The sequence below is a fragment of the Dermacentor andersoni genome, chromosome 1 (genome assembly GCF_023375885.2).
Source record: "Dermacentor andersoni chromosome 1, qqDerAnde1_hic_scaffold, whole genome shotgun sequence".
NCBI lineage: Eukaryota > Metazoa > Arthropoda > Arachnida > Ixodida > Ixodidae > Dermacentor > Dermacentor andersoni.
Genome location: NC_092814.1, coordinates 8,976,896 through 9,000,731, shown reverse-complemented (window position 1 = coordinate 9,000,731; position 23,836 = coordinate 8,976,896). Strand labels below are relative to the sequence as shown.

General features: G+C 49.5%; 1 protein-coding gene across 1 annotated transcript in view; it reads left to right on the top strand.

The window, feature by feature from the left end:
- Phb1 (prohibitin 1) overlaps positions 1-23,836 on the top strand; it is a 97,670-nt gene that overhangs the window by 30,180 nt on the left and 43,654 nt on the right. The window contains exon 4 of the mRNA XM_050191449.2: positions 2,816-2,958. Coding sequence (XP_050047406.1) covers positions 2,816-2,958 — 143 coding nt within the window. The remainder of the gene's footprint in view (positions 1-2,815; positions 2,959-23,836) is intronic.

The following is a 23,836-nucleotide window of genomic DNA, read 5'->3' as shown; positions in this document are numbered from 1 at the left end:
TTAGTGCTTAGTACACAAGGCAACGTGTCATGGAAAAGTGTTTTTCGCGGCGTATAGCTGAGAGATAAACTTTCTCTGCCTCGTAATATTTGTCCCAGGCCACAGCACAATTGGTTTGCTTTGCTGACCGAAAGAATAGTTATTTTCCTGTTTTCTAAAGTTAATTTTTTTTGTGTACCAAGGTTTATTGCTGTTAGTCCATACTGGAATAACTGGAATGTGGTTAGTTTCGGTGATTTTTTATTGGAAGATCGACCAATTTGCTTGGAAGTGTGCGGTTGTGGAATTCAGCACTGAAAGTGGGGTAGAAGGACATCAGTTCGTTGTTAATGGCTTCGTAGTTGCCTTTGTCGTATAAGCATATTATTTTATTCCATGACTCTCGCTTTGGAAAGGTAAAGTTAAAGACAGTGTGGATTACTTTATGGTCGCTAATTGCCCGGAGATACCGAAGATAGGCAACATGGATTGTTAGTTAATATCAGGTCTAAAATGTTGGCCGAGTCATTCATTACACGTGTTGGTTCTAAGACTAGCTGGGTTAAGTTGAAATTAAAGCAGACTTCGAGGAAATCATTTTCAGTTGTACTATGTGACGAAGGTGGATAGCTATCCCAATTGACATTAGGGAAATTAAAGTCTCCAAAGAGCAAAATAAGGTAGTACAGTAAGGTAGTACCCCCTTCTAGCGAGGAAGCCGTGAGATGGACGGCGAAGAGCAGATGGCAGTGGTGCGAAACGTATGCGGCGAGTAGGATTAGCCTGGTCGGGAGGGAATGTGACAGCAGGGGGGGTATTTTGTAAGAGTCCACCTAGTGAACTGGCCATTTCGGCCACTGCCGATTGGATGCAGCTGTACGAGCGAGGAGGAGACAAGCGGCCCTAGCCAATCAGGAATGGCTGAAATGGACAGCCCACTAGGTGGACTCTTACAGAATACCTCCCCAGAAGTGGCTAAAGCATCAGTCCAAGTAGACAGGTTTCAGACGGTCAGTGGACACCATATCTTCCTGGCCGTTGATGAGCAATAGAAAGTTTTTAGGTGCACCCTTCAGTACGTTGAACGGACCATCATACGGGGGCCATAAGGGAGGACGCGCAGCATCATGGTGCACAAAGACGTGTGTGCAGTTCTCAAGGCCAGGGTTGACGTATACACACCGGGAAGAATGTCGTTGTCGGAGGGAGGGGGAACGGCAGTACGCATAGTGCTGCATAGTCGGAAACGTCGGCAGGTATGGCGGGCGAGTCGTCGAAGAATTCGCCAGGGACTTGTAGAGAGGTGCCAAACGTAAGCTCGGCGGCACTGGTGGAAGAGTCACTGCAAAGAGTGGTGTGGATGCCAAGCATAATGAAAGGAAGGCGCTCAATCCATGATGAAGGAAAAGTCGAAGCCATAAGTGAAGTCTTCAGTTGGCGGTGAAAATGTTCAGTGATCCCATTAGAATCTATCTTGGCTGAGTAGCCGAGATAGATTGGTGAACAGTGTTGAGTCGAATTGACGACCACGGTCAGTCATAATGGTGGAAGGGATACTGTAGCAGCTAATCCGGAGTGTGATGAGTGCTCGAGCTATTGACTCTGCCATTATGTCCAGGAGGGGCATCGCTTCAGGCCATCTGGTGAACCTGTCAGTGCAGGTTAACAGGTAGTGACGATTCCCGCAGGGAGGAAAGGGGCCAACAATATCGATGTGCATATGGCTGAAGTGGGTGTCTGGGGACGGGAATGCGGCTAGAGGAGTCGCAGTGTGGCGATGCACTTTAGACTGTTGGCAGTTGAGGCACACCTGAGACCAGCGACAAACGTCTACGTTGATGCTGGGCCCCGTATAGCGAGAAGGGACGAGTCGCTGTGTTGCGCATATGCCAGGATGAGCTAAAAAATGGAGGACATCAAAGACTGTCTGACGGTATGGGCGAGGCACGTAAGGACGAGGACGTCCAGTCGACGTATCATAAACAATTGGCACATCACAGCAAGGAAGCAAGATATCTTCAAACACCAGTGAGGTACTGCTCGTGTGAAGCAGCTAGAGCTCGGTGTCGACACTCTGGGCTGTAGCCATGGCCATGAAGTCGATGACCGGTCTGCCGTGCTCCGTTGCATGGATGGCGGTGCAAGAAAGTGCATCGGCAACGGCGTTGGATTTTCTGCGGACGTGACGAATGTTACTGGTGAATTTAGAAATGTAGGTGAGCTGTCTGATTTCGTGGGGGAGCGTAGGAGGTGCTGCTGGTTGCTAGGGCGGAAGTCAGTGCTTTATGGTCTGTAAGGACATGGAAGGAGCATCCCTCGAGAAAATCTCGGAAGGGCTTCACAGCCAAATAGATGGTGAGCAGCTCTCGGCCGAACGTGCGGCACCAATCATTATTAGCCAATATATCTCGGCTACTCGGCATCAATCACATCGAGATTACCTGCAACTTGTGGGTGAAGAAAAACCAGACAGATGCTGGTGTCTGGTGTCCAGAAATGATATCTTTAGTCGAGCCCATTTAATCAAGCGGAAGCCTGATTCCGCCGATACCACTGCTTGCGCACCATCAGTGTGCTGGGCATGTTGTCGTCTTTTGTGACCGGACCATTGTGGCACGTAATAGTGCTCTACAAAGTGTTTGCTCAGCTTTCTGCTGTTTCCTTCATTGGTCAGACCATAATGTGTTTCTTCGTTTGTCGGTAGTACTATACTGGTTTACATTGCAGTAAGCCATTTGGTAGTTTGGGCTTAGTTTAGCACAGTTGTCAATTGCCACATAGCTCAAGAATAGCAAGAACAGAATGGAATTGGGCAACAATGCCTCTCTCAATGCAGACTTACAGAATGTGAACATCACACTACGGATCCTGTTCCGTCCCGTGCAAGAGCAGCTGCCTCGCATGTACACAACCTTGGGCGTGGACTATGATGAGCGTGTGCTCCCCTCCATCACCAATGAGGTGCTCAAGGCAGTCGTGGTGAGTTGTTGCTTTCATCGCTGCATGACCTCATTCAGTGAATGCTGCCTAGTTTTCACAAGGGTGTATAATGTGCTGGAATTATTGCACCAACGCCTCTGGTACACTATTGAAATTATGGCCCAACATGCCAACTGATCATAAACAATCATGGAATAGGGCCTTACTCATGAATATTGTATTGCTTACATGATAAATGCACCACCAACATTGCTCTTGAAAATTGGGATTTTTATTTTCCCTGTTATAATTGCACCCTTAGCTTTGGACCTGTGGCAATCCCAGGATTGAATGGCTACCTTGTAGTTTATGGGGAGACTAGAATGTTTTACTATCACACATGTATTTAGAACAAATGCACTTAAGGGGGGATGTGGCTTTCAAAAAAACTTCCTTATTTCTGCATGGATTTTGGTGAAAATTGGCACAAATGTTTACACTGTCTCCTTGATGCTTCCATAAATGTTTTAGAGTGATATCATGAGAACATTTTATTCAGCAGAATGTTTCTCCTTTGAACTTTCTGGAGGGCCTGGGGAGTTTAAAAAAAGCAATGGAAGGCTTGTGGAGTGTTGACTGCATAGCTAAATGTGTGCTGAAGGTCGTGACATTCATGCTTTTCCTTTTTCACAACAGAAAATTTTTGGATTGTCATTTTTTATGTTTGCATCAAGCACACTATCGGGTGAACGAATAGCCACATCATAAATTTATAAAGAGTCAAGATAAAAAAAGGTAATGTCATGACTTGCACTGTAGCCCAAGGAACATGGGAAAAAAGAAAGTCAAAATAGGCTAAACACTAACAAAGAAATCAGCTCTGGAAATTGAGCAGAAAAGCAAAACAACTGGTTTGAGAAAATGGCTCTAAAAGTTTCACTTTTTCTCCAGTTCTCTAAAAGGCACCAAATTTGTAGTCTTTGGTGTGTTTTGTGATGTGGGGCTTCTCGGTCAGGAGTGCCTTCCTTCCCCCCCCCCCCTTTTTTTTTTGTATGGAATTCTTTACTGCTGCTCTACAAAGAGCATAGGTGGTGCCTGGGTTTCAAAACAAATGAGGTGCAGGACTCTGTGTGGTCTTAGATATGGGGCCGTTTCCTGAGCCTACTTCAAGTCCCCCAGACCACATCGAATCGCACCACAGCTAAGTAAGAAGCGCAGAAACACGGATGCCACATTCCAGAGGCGCGCACGTGCAAACAAGTTGAAGGCCCCCACTTCGTACGCCGCCGGTGGAGCTATTCAATGCTTGACTCTTCCAGAAAGCGAGGGGATAGCCCGGCACTGTTGCAAGTAAAGTGGGTCCAGAAGCAAGACGGCTGCAATGCGCCGTGACAACCTAGCAGCGTCGCCCCGTTCGCCTTTGAAGAGGGCATTGCAAGTAAGCAAGGCAAGACCGCAGGGAGCCGCCGGGTGTGACACCACCGCACGGGCGCCTACCATTGGCCGAAGATGGCGTCATCTGAGCGGGTTCGCCCATTGGCCGAACGTCGTTTTAAGCCGAGACACCGAAGGGCTTAAAAGACGCAGACCGGGAGCAGCAAGAGCTTTCTAGAGGATTCCAGAGCATCCCTTGATTCATCTCTCTCGAACTTCTTGCGACGGGCCGCTGCGTCCGAGTTGCTGCCGGCCCGTAATGACGGTACGACTGTTGACTCTCACTGTACATTATGTAAAATAAACCTCCCAAGTTTTTCATCCAGAAGTCCTCCTCAACTCCTACAACTGGTTGCTAGCGGTGGGATCGCCTCCAAATGCATCAACTGATGGCAGTGCTACGGATCAACCTTCTTCGAGAGAAATCCTGAGGAACCCGGAACAGCGAAAAAGTGCCTTCGTCTAAAGGAGTCGCGAGGAACGGGAAGAGCGAAGAAGAGCGAGCCTTCGACCCAGGGAGTGCTGAGGAACCGAGAACAGCGGACCAATGAACCAGATGGCAGGGTGCTGCAACCGTAAGTGAGCGCGTGGTTTCTTTCCTTTTGATTCGCCAGACTTCAAATGTTGTGTGTTCATTTTGATAGTTCTGGGAATCGGGAATTTGTTGCATTGTGTGTCTGCACAATTTAAGGAAAACAGTGCTAACCACCAGTCGGGGCAGCTGCCATGGATCTTAGAAGGTTGACGAGGTTAGACTTGTTGTTGGTGTGCGACGGTTTGGGAGTCAAGGCAGACGAACAGATGAAAACGCCAGCTATCATAAAGGCGATTGAAGATAGTGGCAATGATGATAAAAGCATTGAGCTTGCTTTGGAGGTGATACAAGAACCACGGGAGCGTGAGCGTCGTGAACGTGTGCGTGAGCGTCGTGAACGTAAGAGTGAGCGTAAGCGTCAAGAACGTGAGAATGAACGGAAGCGTGAGCTTCAAGAACTTACTCTTAGGTGTGAGCGTCACGAACGTGAGAATGAACGCGAACGTGAGTATCAGGAACGTAAGCGTGAGCAAAAGTATGGGAGAGCGAAGGCAGCATTGTTAAAAGAGATACAGTACAGTCGCCGACCGTTTATTCGGACCTCACGGGGACTGCGGAAATGTCCGAATAAACAGGTGTCCGAAAAAGCAGATTAAGAAAAAAAAAATGAAATCCTTTATTTCCACGCACTTATTCGGGCTCGGCATTAGGCTTGAAGAAATCGTGAGTGCGCCGTTGCACGCTGTTCCGTTTACGCGCAATCAGATAAGCCTGAATCTCGGAGAGGGTCGCACGGTCACTATAGGCGGCTGAAAGCACAGTCACTGCTTGTGCACGCTCCGCATGCGACGGCAGCGTAGCACATGGCGCGTCATCTTCCGACTCGGAGTCATCGTCCGGCGGTGCAGCATAGAGAATGGGTGCAGCAGAAACCTGACGAATGATCTCGCCGTCGTCGAGTTCTGCGCATGTCAGTACAGCAGTGTCAGCACCTGTGAAACTGTCAAATGAGACGGTGTCCGGAATCGCAATGCAACCACTGCGCAGGTCTCGGCAGAATATTTTCCGCGTCAGTAGGGAGCACATCGGAAGGCGACAAATCTTAGGCCTCCCGGCAGAGTTCTGACTGGTGTGGTTTAAACCTGTTGCCAGCTTTGCGGGTCAATGTTGCCAGACTGCCTGCCAAATTTGACGGGAAAAAACACCGTCAAATGTAGCGAATGCAACACGCCGTTTTCGAAGCGCACAGAGTTACTAGATCACACGCGCGCAGGCTCCCAGCTCCCGACAGTACCGGAAAGCTCCTGCATAACCCGCGCGCTTTCGAATCGCTTGCTTGTTGTGGGCCCTGTTCTCCAACGGTACGAAGCGCTTTCTTTCGCTGCACACGCTGTGGCTGGTCCGCGCGGGACGAGGCTTTCGCTGGATCTGAAACTGAAACGCGTCGCATAACGATATATCGCTGCGCGCTCTCGCTACAACGTTAGAAAAGGGTTGCATCGCCTTGATTTGCACAGGCACTCTCCTGACGGTTACGCTGCTCGCAATAAAGACTTTTCTGGAACTGACACGCGTCGCATAACACTTGGGGCGCGATATATCGCTGCGCGCTCTCGCTACAACATTAGAAAAGGGTTGGATCGCCTTGATTTGCAACAGGCAGTCTCCTGACGATTACGCTGCTCGCAATACACCGTTCGGAAACGGAGACGCGTCGCATAACTCTTGGTGCACGATATATCGCTGCGCGCTCTCGCTACAACGTTAGAAAAGGGTTGGATCGTCTTGATTTGCAACAGGCAGTCTCCTCACCATTACGCTGCTCGCAATACTCTGTCCGGAAACGGTGACGCCTCGCATAACTCTTGCACCAAGAGTTATGCACCAAGAGTTATGCGACGCGTCTCCGTTTCCGAACAGAGTATTGCGAGCAGCGTAATCGTCAGGACACTGCCTATGCAAATCAAGGCGATCCAACCCTTTTCTAACGTTGTAACGAGAGCGCGCAGCGATATATCGTGCACCAAGAGTTATGCGACGCGTCTCCGTTTCCGAACAGTGTATTGCGAGCAGCGTAATCGTCAGGAGACTGCCTGTTGCAAATCAAGGCGATCCAACCGTTTTCTAACGTTGTAGCGAGAGCGCGCAGCGATATATCGTGCACCAAGAGTTATGCGACGCGTGTCAGTTCCAGAAAAGTCTTTATTGCGAGCAGCGTAACCGTCAGGAGACTGCCTGTGCTATGGCCTGTGCAAATCAAGGCGATGCAACCCTTTTCTAACGTTGTAGCGAGAGCGCGCAGCGATACATCGTTATGCGACGTGTTTCGGTTTCAGATCCAGCGAAAGCCTCGTCCCGCGCGGACCAGCCAAAGCGTGTGCAGCGAAAGAAAGCGCTTCGTACCGTCAGAGAACAGGGCCCACAACAAGCAAGCGATTCGAAAGCGCGCGGGTTATGCAGCAGCTTTCCGGTACTGTCGGGAGCTGAGAGCCTGCGCGCGTGTGATCTGGTAACTCTGTGCGCTTCGAAAACGGCGTGTTGCATTCGCTACATTTGACGGTGTTTTTTCTCGTCAAATTTGGCAGGCAGTCTGGCAACATTGACCCGCAAAGCTGGCAACAGGTTTAAACCACACCAGTCAGAACTCTGCCGGCCTCCCGGCACCCGCTTGCCGGCATTCCCCAGCGCAGTCTGCGCGGGCACTGTCGGCGCCATTAGACACTCGACGCGATGTTTCCGTACGCCGCGTTGGAACACCGAAACCTCGACACAGCACACAAAGCAAACACCACCGTGCCGACACCAGTCGCACAAACGAAAAACGCGGCCTGTTCGCAGCGTCGTGCGCGAAAGAAACAAATCAGCTGCTGGATTGTCTTGACATGGCTTACTAAGCTGAAACCGGAACTGCTGTACGGCCACTCTATCGAACCAGGCGAAACGATGATGATGAGCGGGGATTTCCAGTAGCGCCACTTCGTGGGGCAGCAAGGAGGCTCCGTTCAAAACAAAAATGGCGTTCAGCAAGTCGAACTATGCGCCGGTCAGAGTCGGTGCATGATGCCCTCGATAGAGTTGGCTCAAGGAGTGTCCGAAAAATCAGACGAGAGGTTGCAAGGTGTCCGAACTTTCGGCAGTTGTTATACATTATGGTCTATGGGGAGAACGGCGGTGCCGCGAAGCTGACCGAATAATCGGGCATGTCCGAATTTTTGGAGTCCGGAAAATCGGTTGGCGACTGTATTGTGATCAGTTAATGGCACAGAGACAACGGCTGTCTGAAAATTCTGTAGGCAGTACAGAGCACAAGAATGATGAAGTGTCTAGCGGATTTTCGCCAAAGGCCGATGAGAAGAGTAGTGCCTGCGAGATTGGCTGCACATTCATAGGTGAAGGGAAAAGGCTAGCTGCTAACGATGCCTTAGTGGCAACAGAGGCCGTTAAAGGCCGTAGTGAAAGCGACGAGGTGCTGTGCCAACAGAGGACTGTAGAGACAGCTAGGCCAGCTGCGAACAAATTGGCACAGTTACCGCGCGTGTGCGTCGCTTGTAATGCTAGCGAAGAAAAGGGTACTGCTGACCCGATAGACACGAGCACCCATGTCAGGTCAGATCTGCGTGCCGAAGTGATGTGCGAGCTGGACGATGCAGTTGAGAATAGTTCTCGGGGTGGCGAGCTCCGTAGCTCACGAGAGAACAACTGCATTGTTCAGGGATCGGTGCGGCTCTCCGCCAGTCTAGGTAGCCTAGAGATGGATGATTTAATTGGGAATCATTCGGACTGTGCGCGTGAGACAGCGATCGAGGCCGACGGGCTGTGTGTCGATGCACAGCGTGAGCTGGGCAATGCAGTAGAGGGCAGTTCGCAAGAGTGCGAGTTGCATAACTCGAGTAAAAGCTGCTGCATTGTGCCAGAGTCGGTTGAGCTGTCCGCCAGTCGAGGCAAAGATAGAGTCGATTTAAATGATAATCACTCGGACTGTGCGGGTAAGAGACCGATCCGGGCCGATGAGATGTGTAACGGCCAGCACGAGGCGCCAGAAGGCGACATGCAAGAGAATGCAAAGAGAAAGCACCGCCAAAGACGGCGAGAGACCCAAAAGGGCAAAGCACGAGGAAAAGAAAGGTGCGGCCGTCACTGACGATGTTGACGCATCAAACACGTTCGAGCCACAGGTCAAAAAGAGACCGCGAAGCATGTTCTGCACGGACGCGGACAAAGGGCATGGGGCAGTTAAATTCCTCGTCGTTCCGTCGTTCTCTTCGAAGCTCAGCGTGCAGTACAAAGAAGCGCAAGGTGGCAAGACGAGACCAGGTGGGGAGTAGCGACGCGGTCAATCGAGTTCGTGTTGAAAGGGGGGCGCCAGGACGCAAATTGGCAGGGGACGGTAACGTCTTGGGGGAGCTGATAGCGAGTCAGCCCTTTTGTTGTTCCTCGGCAGCCAGAATAGCTTTCAAACCGCGACCACCTCGGGTACGGCTCAAAGTATGAGTCGGTCGTAAACATTTGAAACGGGAGGCGAAGGCAACTTCCGTAGAAGTGAAACGTGTTGTTTTTATTTTTGAACGTTTGCAAATTTTCTTTCACTAGGTAAAAGTATGAGGTTTGTTTATGTTTTGTTTGAGAAGCGAGATTTGAAAGACGCGTTTTTTGTAAACATGTAGTATCGCGAGGTGTTCATTAATAAGTAGATAGGCTTTCTTTTTTGTGTGTGTGAGTAACCTGAATGTCAAGGTTATCGGTGAGAAGCCTATCGTTGCGCGCGTGTGTTTTAGTTAACCTTCTTTTTTTTTTTTTTCTAAGATTAACCGCGTAGGTTTTCAGTAAGTGCATCATTTGCACTGAGAAGCGTTCTTAGTTCCATTAGCGCGTGTCCTGTGTGGACGGAAGCAAGCAGATTTGACTGGGTTGCTCGTGTGTGTTGAGGGCAGCCGTATTCTGACTTCTTTAGTGAGCGTGCATGGAACGAGTAATTAGGAGACGCATTTTTTTAAAAGGGTTTTGCGGAGGGCGTAAGTTACGCAAATTAAGTTTTCGTTTAGGTTACGTGTCCTGTATGGACTAGAGAAAGACACGTGAGTGGGCGTAAGAAAAAGTTTGTCTACGACACAAGTACGCGTTCTGATTAGTGACCACAAGGCTAGCGCGCTTGTGATTACGTACTTGTGAAGTGGACCAGACTGTTCAGTGGCACCAATACGTGCGATAAGTACGCCACTGTTAGGGTTGGAAACATGCTGTTCGAGTAGTTGGGCCACTTAAGTTATGTTCGGCTGTTTTCATTGTTTGTGTGCAACGGCAACGACCCATTGTTTTGCTACAACAATGGCACTCTGGTCTTGTCGGCATTCGGGGAGAAATGGATAGCGGTTTAGAAAGGTGGTTGGAACTGCTTTGTCAAAATTGGGGAAATAAAAGATCAGGGTTCATATTGACTCAGTAATAGCCTGGCGAGTCAGGGGTGAAGAGCCTGCGCTTACACGTGGTGCAGCGCTGTGTTGTTTTGTTTGTTTGACGTATGTTCTCCAGGGCCCAGGATCCCGAAGGTTGTCAAACGAGGCTCGACACCAGCACCCTGCAGGTTCTTTCAGCGTTCCTCATGGCCAGCGAATTGAGTTCACCGGCCATTCCGAACTTCCGGGGCGAGGACGAGCTGTTAGATATGGGGCCGTTTCCTGAGCCTACTTAGAGTCCCCCAGACCACATCGAATCGCACCACAGCTAAGTGCAGAAACAGCAGAAACACGGATGCCACATTCCAGAGGCGCGCACGTGCAAACAAGTTGAAGGCCCCCACTTTGTACGCCGCCGGTGGAGCCATTCAATGCTTGACTCTTCCAGAAAGCGAGGGGATAGCCCGGCACTGTTGCAAGTAAAGTGGGTCCAGAAGCAAGACGGCTGTAATGCGCCGTGACAACCTAGCAGCGTCGCCCCGTCCGCCTTTGAAGAGGGCATTGCAAGTCAGCAAGGCAAGACCGCAGGGAGCCGCCATGTGTGACACCACCGCACGGGCGCCTACCATTGGCCGAAGATGGCGTCATCTGAGCGGGTTCGCCCATTGGCCGAATGTCGTTTTAAGCCGAGACACCGAAGGGCTTAAAAGACGCAGACCGGGAGCAGCAAGAGCTTTCTAGAAGATTCCAGAGCATCCCTTGATTAATCTCTCTCGAACTTCTTGCGACGGGCCGCAGCATCCGAGTTGCTGCTGGCCCGTAATGACGGTACGACTGTTAATTGACTCTCACTGTACATAATGTAAAATAAACCTCCCAAGTTTTTCATTCCGACGTCCGTCCTCAACTCCTACAACTGGCGCTAGCGGTGGGATCGCCTCCAACTCCTACAGTGGGCACAAATATAGTTCCAGTGTTGTACTGCAGACTACCTCTTCAGTGCAATCAGTGAGGCATTGTTTCCTTTGGAAGAATCGACCATGTTACTGAATGAAGGCTCTCGTCAGCCTTCCGAGTCATCTTTCGTTGACAATGGCTGTGGAGTTCAGGATCAGAGAGCCACTGATTGATAGGCTGGGTGCTTACCAGCTTGTACTTTTGTACAATGCCTCACGTCCACAGCCAAGTGTGTGTGCCAGCCCAAGGGTCCTGGAGAACAGAGCTCACGATGAGGTCAGGGTATCTACCAACCGGGAATTCTCAGGGATTTTGAATAGTCTGGAAAAACTCAGGGGAGAACTCAGAGAATTTGGGCTTCTATCAGAGAAAATTAGCTGTAACTTTATTGAAAGGGAACTAAACTCGCGGTAATGCTGGCTCGAATAACAGCAGGGTGTCTACCGACCGGGAAAACCGGGAAATCTCGGGGAATTTGAATAGTCTGAAAATACTCGGGAAAAACTGGGACTTTATGCTTCTATCAGGGAAAATTAGCTGAAATTTTATTAAAGGGAACAAAAGTCGCAGTAATGCTGACTGGAGTAACAGAGAGGGATCGTAACGAATTGTCTTTGATGCCGTGTTGTCTGATGGAGGAGTTGCCAGTGTACATACAGTCGACGACTGACTTTCCGATGCCCGATCATTTGCATGGCTTTGCGGCACCATCACGTGCCCCATAAAGTCAATGTATAAGAATGTCTAAAATTTCGGAGGCAAGAACCCTTCGCTGTCCGATTTGCCATACTTTTTTTCGTGAACGAAACGGTTCGAAACGGCATTAATCAAAGTCACTACCACCGCCGCCGTTTTGATTACCTCGCCGCCTCGAAACGGCACTCTCGCACACAGATCCGCTGGCAGCCGTAGCCACCACCGCGGCAAACGCTAGGCCTAGCTGCTTTGACGTTCACTATTGAGTCTCTTGCCATTCGGCGCCATGTTTTTCATTGAAAGAATTCGCCGCTGTCAGCATGGCACCGACTCTGCCTCTGTGGTCCTTGTGATTGGCTTCGAAGCTCGGAAAGCACGGCACGTTGCATAATACCGGTTCCCGAGTGTCTGCTTCGCCTCAGTACAGAAATGTTACGTGTTGAAGCATAAGCAAAAGTGTTGCGGTGAGGCATAACACGCGTAGAAAGGGGCGTTTGTCACGGGGCACAGTATGTATGCCTTAATCATGCTCGCGTGCACCCGCCATCTCCTATCACAGTATGAGCACCGATATGCCTAATAAGTGTGCTGGCAGTCCTTCAAAGCTTTTTCTAGATGTGCCTTTGGTGATTTGAGACTTCAAGGGCAGGAAAAAGCATGCATTCATTTTTTCGAACTGCCCGATTTTTCAACCTGTACGTAGCAGCCAAAGCGCACAGCAAAGAAAGCTATTTGAGAGTTCTGTGATGTGTCACAAACGTGTGCAGAGAACACCCTAACATATACCTGATACCAAGCAAAGCAACTGCTTCATTCCGTTGCAGCCATCGCGCCCCGAGTATTGTGCGACGCATCTGAATTTCAGATTCAACGAAAAAAGCCATCCAAGAGTTGTGCGATATGTCACAAATGTGTGTAGTGATAGCCCCAGGAGATTCCCAATACGAAGCAATATAATGTAACCGCTTTGTCTGGTTGCAACCATCGCATACTGCGAAAGAAAGTGCCCTGAGTGCGGTACGACGTGTCTCAGTTTTACAAAAGCCTGTAATGCGAGTTTTAGGAAAGCCGGTAATGCAAGCAATGTAATCCCTAGAAGGTTCCCGACGTGAAGCAAGGCAAAGCAACTGCTTCATTCTATTGCAGCCATCATGCGCTGCGAAAGAAAGCACCCAAAGTGTGCGACGCCTCTCAGTTTCAGACCTAGCGGAAGCTTCAATCTTTGCATAGCATCCAGAAGCATGCAGCGGAAAAAAGTTGCAGTTTTGCCCAAAAGACGAAGCACCGATTGCGGTAGAAATTTATCAGACAGCCATACGAAGTAAGGATAGTACTTTTATCGGCCATATCAGCTCGTAAGTATTCGCTTGCTAACTAAATTAACAAGGCTGGTGTCAGTGCGCACAGCTAGTATGAACACATCACACTTGATGTCCGCGTACACTCGCTGCCGGAATGCTGGCGTGAGGAAACGCAGCAGCCGCAGCGAGTGAAGTGACCTTCGTGCTCTCTATCGCTTCAACTCAAACTGAGTGCCGAAAGGACACAGCAGGGCCAAAACTAAGAGCTGCTGCTGCACCTAGACTCTTCCCCCAACGTAGATCGCTCTCGAGAGATACGGCTGCACGACCGGTCGCAGCCGGAGTAGACCCCCCGTGCGGCGGATTTTGCGTGGGCGAGATTGAGCCGGCTCATCAGCTCCCCTCACACACTTTCGTTTGCACATAAAGCATAGGGCGTACAGCGACAATGTTATCACCTTATCACCCTTGGACTTTATATGTAATCACGATAACGGCAGAAATGTGCCTGGAGTCTCCATATAATTGCTATCGCAATAAAAGCTATCTTAGAGTTGTGCGACACGTCACAAACACGCGCAGCGAATACTCGAATATATACCTGACATGAAGCAAAGAAAAGCAACCGCTTCATCCTGTCGCAGCCATCATGCCTCGAGTGTAGTGCGACATGTCACAAACGCGCGCAGTGAAAGCCTCGAGAGATTTCCTATGCGAAGCAATATGTAAAGCAACTGCTTTGTCCCGTTGCGAAAGACAACGATCCAGTGGTTTTCACACTCAATGCCAGGCAAAGCAATTGCTTTTGTCCAGGTGGAGCTATCGTGCACAATAATGTTGTACAACGCATTTCAAAAGCTTCATACCGTGCGTACCAGCCACAGCGCGTGCAGCAATGAAAGCGCTTTGTATTTCGGTGATGTTAAAGAACACAGGTTAATAAAACTATTAGGGGGGAACCTGTGCCCAGAACTCGGTCACCACTGTCGTGAAAACGCCCGTCAGTCACGTTCCAAAACTGGCCTTCGACTGTCTTCTACTTTCTCCTCGCGTGATCCCTCATGCGTGGTGCATGCCAGCCGGGTCCAACCCGCTACTCATGCCACGATGATCGCTGCCTGTTGTCACTGAACTACACCACGGTACGGCGCGCACAGTGTCCAGTACAAAGGGCGATGGGCGCGCTACTTCAATGTGGCCAAGTTCTCGTGGCATTATCCCCCTTCTTAACGCATCAGCCCGATGTGCGAGAGAAAGTAGGGGTTCCTGCGGTCTTTTTATGACCTCACGTGGTAAGGTTTCATGCCGACAACATGTACAATTTCCGTGGAGTTGCAGAATCTTAAGCTCTCGTGTCCAGTGGATTTCACTTCGTAAGTGACGTCGCTTATATGATGGAGTATTTCTTAAGGACCGAAGTATCGGCAGAGAAGCTTTTCGGACAGTCTACGGCATTGCACTGGGGTCCATATCCACACCTTGTCACCAGGCTGATAATGAACTTAACTACATCGCTGGTTATACCAGCTGGAGTTGTTGGTAGCATACAGTCGAAACCCGCAATAACGAAATCGCCAGGGAAAGCAAAATATTTCGCTTTTGCGGGAATTTCGTTAGTGCGAGAATGAGGCAGAAAAGACAGGGAAGGGAATTGGCTTGCAAAAAAAAAACTATTTATCGCCAAAAGTCAGTCAGCTTACTTTGCTGAGCCTTGCCTTGCAGCAGTTTTACTGCTCTCGACTCGCACTGCAAAAAGTGGTCCATTGCCACGTCTTCATCATGCTCACCGAAAAATGAAGAATTACGTCGAAGGCATTCAACAGATCCCGCGGGTTCGCAGTCCTCTCATGATTAGATGTCTAGTGGTCGTCGGCACCTTGGCAAACGCTACTTATGATGACCTCATCAGTCATCTCTTCATGCACGACAACACCTTCATCCACACGAACGAACTCGTCGATGCTGAGGCCATCCGGAACACCATCTGTCACGGCAGAAAGTTCATCCCATGCGTGGGCCAGCGATGGCGGCACTGCGCCATCAGCACATGATGCTTGCCGAATGAAGCCGGCATGTTTAAAACAATTAGCTATCACGGCTGGCGACGTCGTAACCCATGCGGTGGCCACCATCTCAAGCGCCATGAACATGTCCACTACGGTGGGACGCTTCAATTGGAGGTTCAGCAGCAGACGCTGAATCAGCCTCTCCCTGTAGGCGCACTTGGCGCTACGAATGACGCCTTGATCAAGTGGCTGCAGCATGAAAGTGCAGTTTGGTGGAAAAAAAAAACCAAGCGCATGTTTCCCAGTTCCACGTAATCGACATGATGGGCACTGCAATTGTCCAAAAAAAAAAAAAAAAGCAGACCGATCTGCGTGCCTTCTGTATGTCCGTATCGAAGGCCTCGAGCCAGCTGCCAAATATGTCCCAGGTCATCCATGCCTTCAGGTTCACGGTATATTGTACGGGCGGCCGACGATTTCCCTTGAAGCAGTGGGGCTTCTTCTGCCGATTACAAGCAGTGGCCATTTATCTGTGCCGTCCATGTTAGTGCACAACGAAATTGTTACACGCCGCTTGCTGTGTTTCCCCCTGCGGCATTTCTGGCCTTTTAAGTCCAGGGTCTTCGATGGCAGCATCTCGTAGAATAAGGCCGTCTCGTCTCAGTTATATATGTCCGAGGGCTTGTACTGGTCCAATACTTCTTTGTTGGTCAGCAGCCACGATGATGTTGTCACACGGTCGACGGCTGCTGCCTCCCCGGAAATGACTTTGGCCACTATGTCGTGGCGGGCTTTGAAACGGCTCAACCAGCCAGGGCTAGCCTTAAAATCAGTGCGCCCGAGAATGCACGCGAAGTCCAGCGCTTCCTGCTGAAGAACTCTGCCAGACAGCGGCACTTTGTTGGCACGCTGTTCACAAAACCATGCAAACACCGCCTTGTCTACGCCTGGAAATGCCGCAGCGCTCACCGTTTTGTTCTTCGCACTCACACCATTTCCGAGCGCGCCGAGAATGGAGGTCTTGTTTTTCAGAATCGTAGATATCAAACTGCACGCAATCCCAAATTCCTCGGCGATATCCATTTTCTTCCTGCCCTTTTCAGCTTGGGCAATATAATTGCAGCCTTATCCTGCAGTGTCATAAATTTCCTCTTTTTGGCTGGAGGCGGCATCTTAGTAGGCTGTAAAAGCAAATGGTCCAATTGGCACACACACACAATTGACACACTCTACCCCCAATGACACTGAGCACACAACCATGTGCGTTGGTACACAAAGCCCACTGATAAAGCGTCATCCGGGTTATCGGAGCCTTCACGTGTAGTAGATGTCGATTTGGCTGCCACGCACGCAGGCGTTTCGTTCCGCATTTAGCACATGCTGTGACGGCACACAGGATTAAATAAAATGTGCTCACTGCGAGATCGCCTGCGGTTCTTGTCCTTTTTTTTTTTTTTGTATCATTTAAATGCTAATAATTGCATTTTTGGCCCGGACACTGCGCAGTCACCCGTGGCAACGGGCGAACGACCACCATCATCATCATCGCTGTCGCCTGTCACAAGGTGGTGCGAGGCTTTTTTTATTGCAAACAGTGATGGCGGCGGCCACGCAAGTGTGCTGTGGTGGTAGTTAATGCAATTTAAGTGCACAACGAATGCATTTGAGCAGTTTCCGGACACAATTAGTGTTATGCGAGTAGATTATTCGTGGACTGTCGTTTCAGAAAATTTCGTTAATGAGGGATTGCTATACAAAAAAGTTTCGTTGTCACGAGATAGGAAATGCATTGACTGCCATCGCTGTTCGCCGGGGATCCGAAAAAATTTCGTTCCCTAGGGATTTCGTTGCCGCGGGTTTTGGTTGTATTCCGGTTTCGGCTGTCCACTTTTTGCCTAAAGATGATGTTGGGAAGGGTCCAAGGAGGTTCATACCGACTTTTTGGAATGGGGCTTTTGGTGGATCTATTGGCTGGAGAAGGCATGCTGGTTTTATAGATGGAGTCTTGCACCTTTGACATTTGCGACAAGTTTCGACATGGAATACATGCAAACTACATGTACAACATGTAAGTTTCGACATGGCTAATGAACGGCTCACGCCCATGTGTCCAGATGTCGGTTGATAGTGACATGCTTGCAAAATTCTTGCATAGCTGTGGATACTACGGGTAAAAAATTTTTCCTCGCTGTCTTCGAAGTTTCTTTGCAGACAGAAAGAGGAGAGCCCTCTGGAGAAAATGCACGGAAGTTGAATGTCGAGTCCCTCCAGTCGCTGTATAAGTGCCAACAATTCCGGGTCATCTTGTTGTTGCAGCCGCAGTCGCTCTAGATGTTGGTCAAACGTCGCGGAAAATACGACCACGTCATCCAAATACACTAAGCACGACTGCCATTTCAATCCTGCGAGCAGAGTGTCCATCATCCGCTGGAACGTCGCAAGCATGGAACAGAGGCCGAATGGAAGCGTTTTAAATTCGTAGAGGCCATCTGGGGTTACGAATGCAGTCTTTTCACGGTGCTGCTCATCCACCTCTTATTTGCCAATATCCACTCTTGAGGTCAAGGGAGGAGCAAAACTTTGCGCATCGAAGCTGATCATATGTATCATCGATATGCGGAAGGGGGTATCATCTCGTTTAGCTACGCTGTTCAATTTTGCGGTAGTTGACTAAGAATTAAAGTGTGTTATCTTTTTTCTTGACAAGCACAACGGGAGAGACCCATGGACTGTTGAAAGGCTGAATAACATCGTCTCAGATCATCTCCTCTACTTGCTTCTTGATGATCTCCCTTTCTTTTGGTGAAACTCGATACGGGTGCTGACGTACCGGTCTCGTGGCATCCTCTGTTGCAATTATGTACATTGCAACAGACTTGCACCATACTTTCTTAGAAGTGGAGAAGCAGTCAGAAAAATCCTTTATCAGGGAATATCTGTTTCTTTTGGGCTTCCGAGGTTCTCGGGTTGACGGTAATTGATCTGTCGACACTGCGGGTTCCTGGCAGAGCAGCGACGTTGTTAGGCTGCACACATGCTGTTGCACACAGAACTCATGGAAATAGGCAATAGCTGTTTCTGTTGTGATGTGTTAGAATTCATTTCCGAAATTCGTAAGTACGACATTTGCATGGCCATTGCTTAAGTGAACAAGACCCTCAGCCACGCTAATACCTTTCTTCAAAAAAAGCCCTATGTTTCCATCCGCTATACCTTCGCGGTCATAGAATGTTTCATTCTCCACAAAAACGATTACACTGCAGCGTGGAAGCACAGTTACATCATCGATGCTCAGTGCAGCAAAACGGCGCTCCTTCGATTCCTCCACTGGTATAGCTTGTTCTGTTGAGAATGACACACTGGAGCTATGTAGGTTAATTATGGTGCCGTTAGCTTGCAGAAAATGTATTCCTAGTACAAGTTCCCTTGAACATTCTGGCAGTACAATGAGGTCAGATGCGTAAGTGAATCCTCTTAAGTCTTGCAGGGCATCTGCCAAGGTGCGTAATAAGATGACCGCCTGCCATGCATATCTGCGGTCCAGTCCACTATGTCACAACTTTTTTCAGTTTCGTCGTCATTTTATAGCTTATTACCGAATAATCAGCGCCGGTGTTGACTAAGGCATTCAGCTCGCATCTGTCTATTGTCAACTGCAAATCTGACGTAATCTTTTCGTTATTGCACCTGTTTACTGGAATTATCTCGTCATCGCACTGGAACCGTGTAGGAGGATCTTCATAACTGTGGTTATCAGCGGCCTCCCCTCCACAGGTCACTTCGTTCAGTTTTCCTGGTGTGGGCTCGGTGAACGATGCCCAGGCAAGCTTGGAGATGCATGTCGGCTGGGCAATCTGTAGCGCATGGGCGATGGTGACCGTGGTAGATGTTCGCAAGGAGTAATGGAGCTTTGATGCATGGACAAGTATTGTTCAGTCTCTGCTGGTGTATCACCTTTTCGGGGGCATGGTGCACATAAGGGAAAACCCCTTAATAAAGCTTGTGGGATTGCACGCGCATCCCAATATCTCCGGAGTGGCCACGCGGTTATCACGTGATAATCACGTGCTCGCTTGCAGAGGGTAGCGGGGAGAGGGCATGTTCGGCGCTCCCACTGCTCTTCGCGCCTGGCCGCGACGCCACAGCCCAAGGCACCCCATTCCCTCCTTTCCCTTCATTGGAACCGGGGAGACTTCTGTCCGCCGCTCGAGAGAAGCGCTATTCCCCCGATGCATCTTTGTCCTTCGGCTGAGGAGCTTGCGACTGACCGAACCTCAATTCAGCCGCTGAGACCGCCGCACGCCGTCTCCCTGCTGCACTAGGCCTTCGTGAGCGACTGACCGCCCCAGAGCCCGAGCGCAGATCCACTCTTGGTGAGCTGAACTCTTATCAGCCTCTTTTGTGGTTCCAACATTGTGCAGTTTCTTTCGCCTCAGATATGCGGAACGCTCTGCCGCTGTGGTTTTGTTTTGTATTTGTGTTTGCTGCTGTTGCTCTGTTGATATTGTACTCTAAGTTGAATAAACACCTTAAGTCCGAGACCCACCCTGTCCTGGCCTGAACCCGCCGTTGTCGCAACTCACTGCGAACCGCGGGTTATGGGTCACAGCTCTGACTGTTAGGGCTGCTGCGAAAGTGCTAGCGAGCGACTGCCGCTCCGCCGGCGCTGTGCGATCCAGAGAAGGGTCAGGTGCGCACGTGCGAGCTCGAGTAATACCCCTGTAAGCTTGACGGTACGAGCAGAACTTATACAGGAGACCCGCTTCTCTGCAGTGAAAACACAGAGGCTTGTGCTTGTGGTCACGGCAGACGTCGCTTTTCTGGGGCCTTTGCTCCACAAAACGAGGTGCACTGCATGTTCGAGGCAGATAGGCAGCCGTTGGTTCGAGCAGCAGGCTGCATGCTGTCGGCGGGTAGGGAACGGTCGTCTCAACTGCACTTCTGTGTACAGCGGGTTGCCTGAGCACATCTGTGTACGTTGGGGTGTGCAGCATCGGCTATGGCTCACGCTCTGGATCCCGTATGACCTGCCTCGGTTCGTCCCGGACAATGTCGATGATAGATAGTGCAGTTGGAGTCGGAGGTGCCTGCAACTTGCTGAGCTCTTCCCTGATCCTTGACCGGATGAGCTCCCGCAGGGCTTCAAGGTCGTTTGGCATGCCTCTAGAGAAGACATTGGCAGATGCGCAACTTGCCTCACGATTGTATTGCTGAGCCCGCTGTACCAGCATCTTTTCGATGGTCATTGCTTTGGATCTGATCTTGACGACCGTGCGCGGTGGGTTATGGACGAGAACTGTGAAGAGCTCTTGCTTTACTCCACGCATGAGATGGTGCAGGTTCTTATCTTCACTCATGTTGGGATCAGCAGGCTTGGACAGACGGGACATGTCCTCGATGTACATCGTCACGTTCTCATTTGTGAGTTGGTTTCTTGCCTGAAGTGCAACTTCCACTTTTTCTATATGATCCATGCTGGCGTATGTAGGTAGCAGTTGTCGTCAAAATTCCTTCCAAGAGGACAAAGAGGGTTTGTGGTTTTCATACCATGTTTTTGCGAAGTCCTCCAAAGCGAAATGTACGTTACGGAGCTTCTGTCTCTCATGCCATTGAAGCTCGCCACCCTCTCGAACAGTTCCAACCAGTCTTCGACATCTTCGAGCGAGTCGCCATGGAATGTTGGCAGGCTTGCAATGTTGGCTTACGACCAGTTGTGCTGGGGTTACCTGGCTAGTCATAGTGGTGGCATCTGTTGTCTGGGTTTCTCTTGGCGTGAAAGGAGAGGGCTGAATTTAGATGAGTCATCTCGAAGACGGCGGCTGGTCCGCTGGTGTACAGGTGTCGGTTCTGCAGGATCGACTCGCTGGTGGTTGGGACTACGCTGACTTGCGTTTGTGGGGCTTCGACTTGTACCCCGCACCTCCACCAGAAATGCAGTGATGTTGAGGAGCACAGGTTAATAAAAAAATATTTATTAAGGGCGAACTTGTGCCGACAACTCAGTCATTACTGTCATGAAAACACCCGTCAGTCGCGTTCCAAAACTGACCTCGAACTGTCTTCTACTTTGTCCTCGTGTGATCCCTCGTGCGCGTGGCGCATGCGAGCCGGGCTCAACCGGCTACTCAAGCCATGGTGATCGCTGCCTGTTGTCACTGAACTACACCACGGTACGATGCGCACAGTGTCCAATACGAAGGGCGATGTGTGCGCTACTTAAATGTACCCAAGTTGTCGCGACAGTATCGTAGCAGAACAGGGCCCGCAACTAGCAATCAATTCCAAAGCGTGCAGGTTATGCAGCAACCTGTGTTATGTTCCTGGTCTGGTAATTCTGTGCGCCTTGAAAACGGTGTTGTATCATTCGCTCAATCTTTCTGGCCATTTTTCGCAATGCGAAAGCCGCGTCCCCCCTCAATCTCGATGCCTGTTGCTATATGTTGGCACAGCTGTGGGTTTGATGATGGAGCAGCTGACAAAGCCATGACTACGGAACAATGGCAACAAGCATGCAGTAAAAACAGGGTGAGTGTTATCAGGGTCCTGGCTATCATGCCAGGTCCTGCAGTCCCAGCAAAAGATCACTGCTAAACCAGAATTTGCAGTACTTCTTGGCAGCAGTCATCCTTTTAACTGGTTTTGTGTTTTTCTTATTGCCAGAATCGGAGGCATGCTGTGTTTTTCTTGCTAAAAATTAGGTGCGTGTTTGATTTCTTCTTTGTTTTGGAGCCCTGTCATTTCTGCATGAATTTTCTACTTTGAAACCATAGAAAGTGGGTGCGCGTACAATTCGGAGACGTGTTAAAATCATGCAAATACTACTACCAAATAAATCAGCAGTGTGTTTCTACATTTTTTCTGCCTCTTGTTTAATTGACCAAATTCGTTGTTACTGCCAGGGTCGAATTCACTGAAGTCAACTTATCTGCGCAGACAGGGCATACTGAAGGACAAATGCTGCAGTTCATCATAAAAGAGAGCTTACAAGCCATTGACCACGGCCCCAAGGGATACTAAACCACTGATGTATAAGCAACTAATATGACCTTTACTAGAATATGCTCCTCCTTTCTGGAATCCGCACAAGCAATGCGACATTAATCAAATCGAGGCCATCCAAGAGAAAGTGATTCGCTTCATATGCTGCAGGTTTGAGAGAGATTTTTCACCTTCCGCAGCGCTTCCATCCCTAGGCTTGCAACCGTTCTCAGATCACCTACGGACGGAATTGCTCAAGTTTCTTCATTGCATTATTAACTCCACTTGCCGGATTTTCTCAGATAATTATCTAACTCCTGCTAAACCATGCAATACTAGAAGTTTGTGGGTTTTATGTCCTGTTTTATGTCCACTGCAGGACGAAGGCTTCTCCCTGCGATCTCCAATCATCCTGTCCTGTGCCAACCGATTCCAACTAGCGCCCGTGAATTTCCTAATTTCATCGCTCCACCTAGTCTTCTGCCGTCCTCGACTGTGTTCCCATTCTCTTGGTACCTATTCTGTAACCCTAATGGTCCAACGGTTATCTAACCGGTGCATTACATGACCATCACGTGAACATCGCGCCTTATTTACCACATACAGACACCTTTAAATACAGTTTCTTTCCCCGTATTATTGAATATTGGAATTCTTTGCCTGGTAATACTCGTTCTCTGCCATTAAACTTATTTTTAGCGACCATTGAATAGGTAGTTATTTTCATTGAGTCTGTATTGTTCATATTGCCTTTGTTATTTGTCATTGTTCTGCATTTTATACCCACTCCTGCAATAGCCCAATAGGGCTGCAGTATGTACAAATAAATAAATAAGGAGTGCACCACAACCACTGAACACTCTTGACAAGAAACCCACTGCGTACATGCAAGTGTACACATTGATGGCTTGCAGATGGCACCAAAAATGATCCGTTTTATATGCTACTTCACAACATCTTGGCAGTGAAGAGGAGACCAGAGCAGGTGTCAGCCAACCATTTGTGCGATTATACTAAACCACTGTGTTCCTTGATACCCGTTAAATGCATAATGGAAGGCAGCACCAAAGTTATACTGAACTTGCCCAGCTTTCAGAGCAAGACTGCTCACCTGCCAAACGGATAGCAGGTGACAAAACTGTAGCATAACCGCACGTCTATATGACTGTGTACATTAGGCTATTATGTTACTGGATTACAAGATGTAAAAGTGTCACGATCCGCCCGGGTTCGTGAACAAGGGAGGGCTCGATGCCATTAGACGGACGCTCCGCAGCGTGGTGGTGATGAACGATGACTGACTGCCGAGCAGCTGTGCTCGCCGGTGTTTATTGTGTGGGATCAATGTTGCCTAACTGAGCCTGGCAGGCCACCGAGCCTGGCGGGCCAACATAGATTATACCCGAGAGGGCGTCATATGCTTGCTGCACCCCCTTACCCCCAGTTTGTTTGTCGCAAACAAAAAAACAAAAAAGTTCAATGTACGAGGCTCTGCCTCCGTCCTAGCTGGGTCGACGGTGCCTGCTACCCAGGCGAGTAACGGTCTGGTGGCCTCCGCCGTCGAGTACTTTGCCTGGGCATTGATGTTGACGGGCCGGGTGTGGCAACGCCGGGTGCTGCCTGAGCCAGCTTCACTCC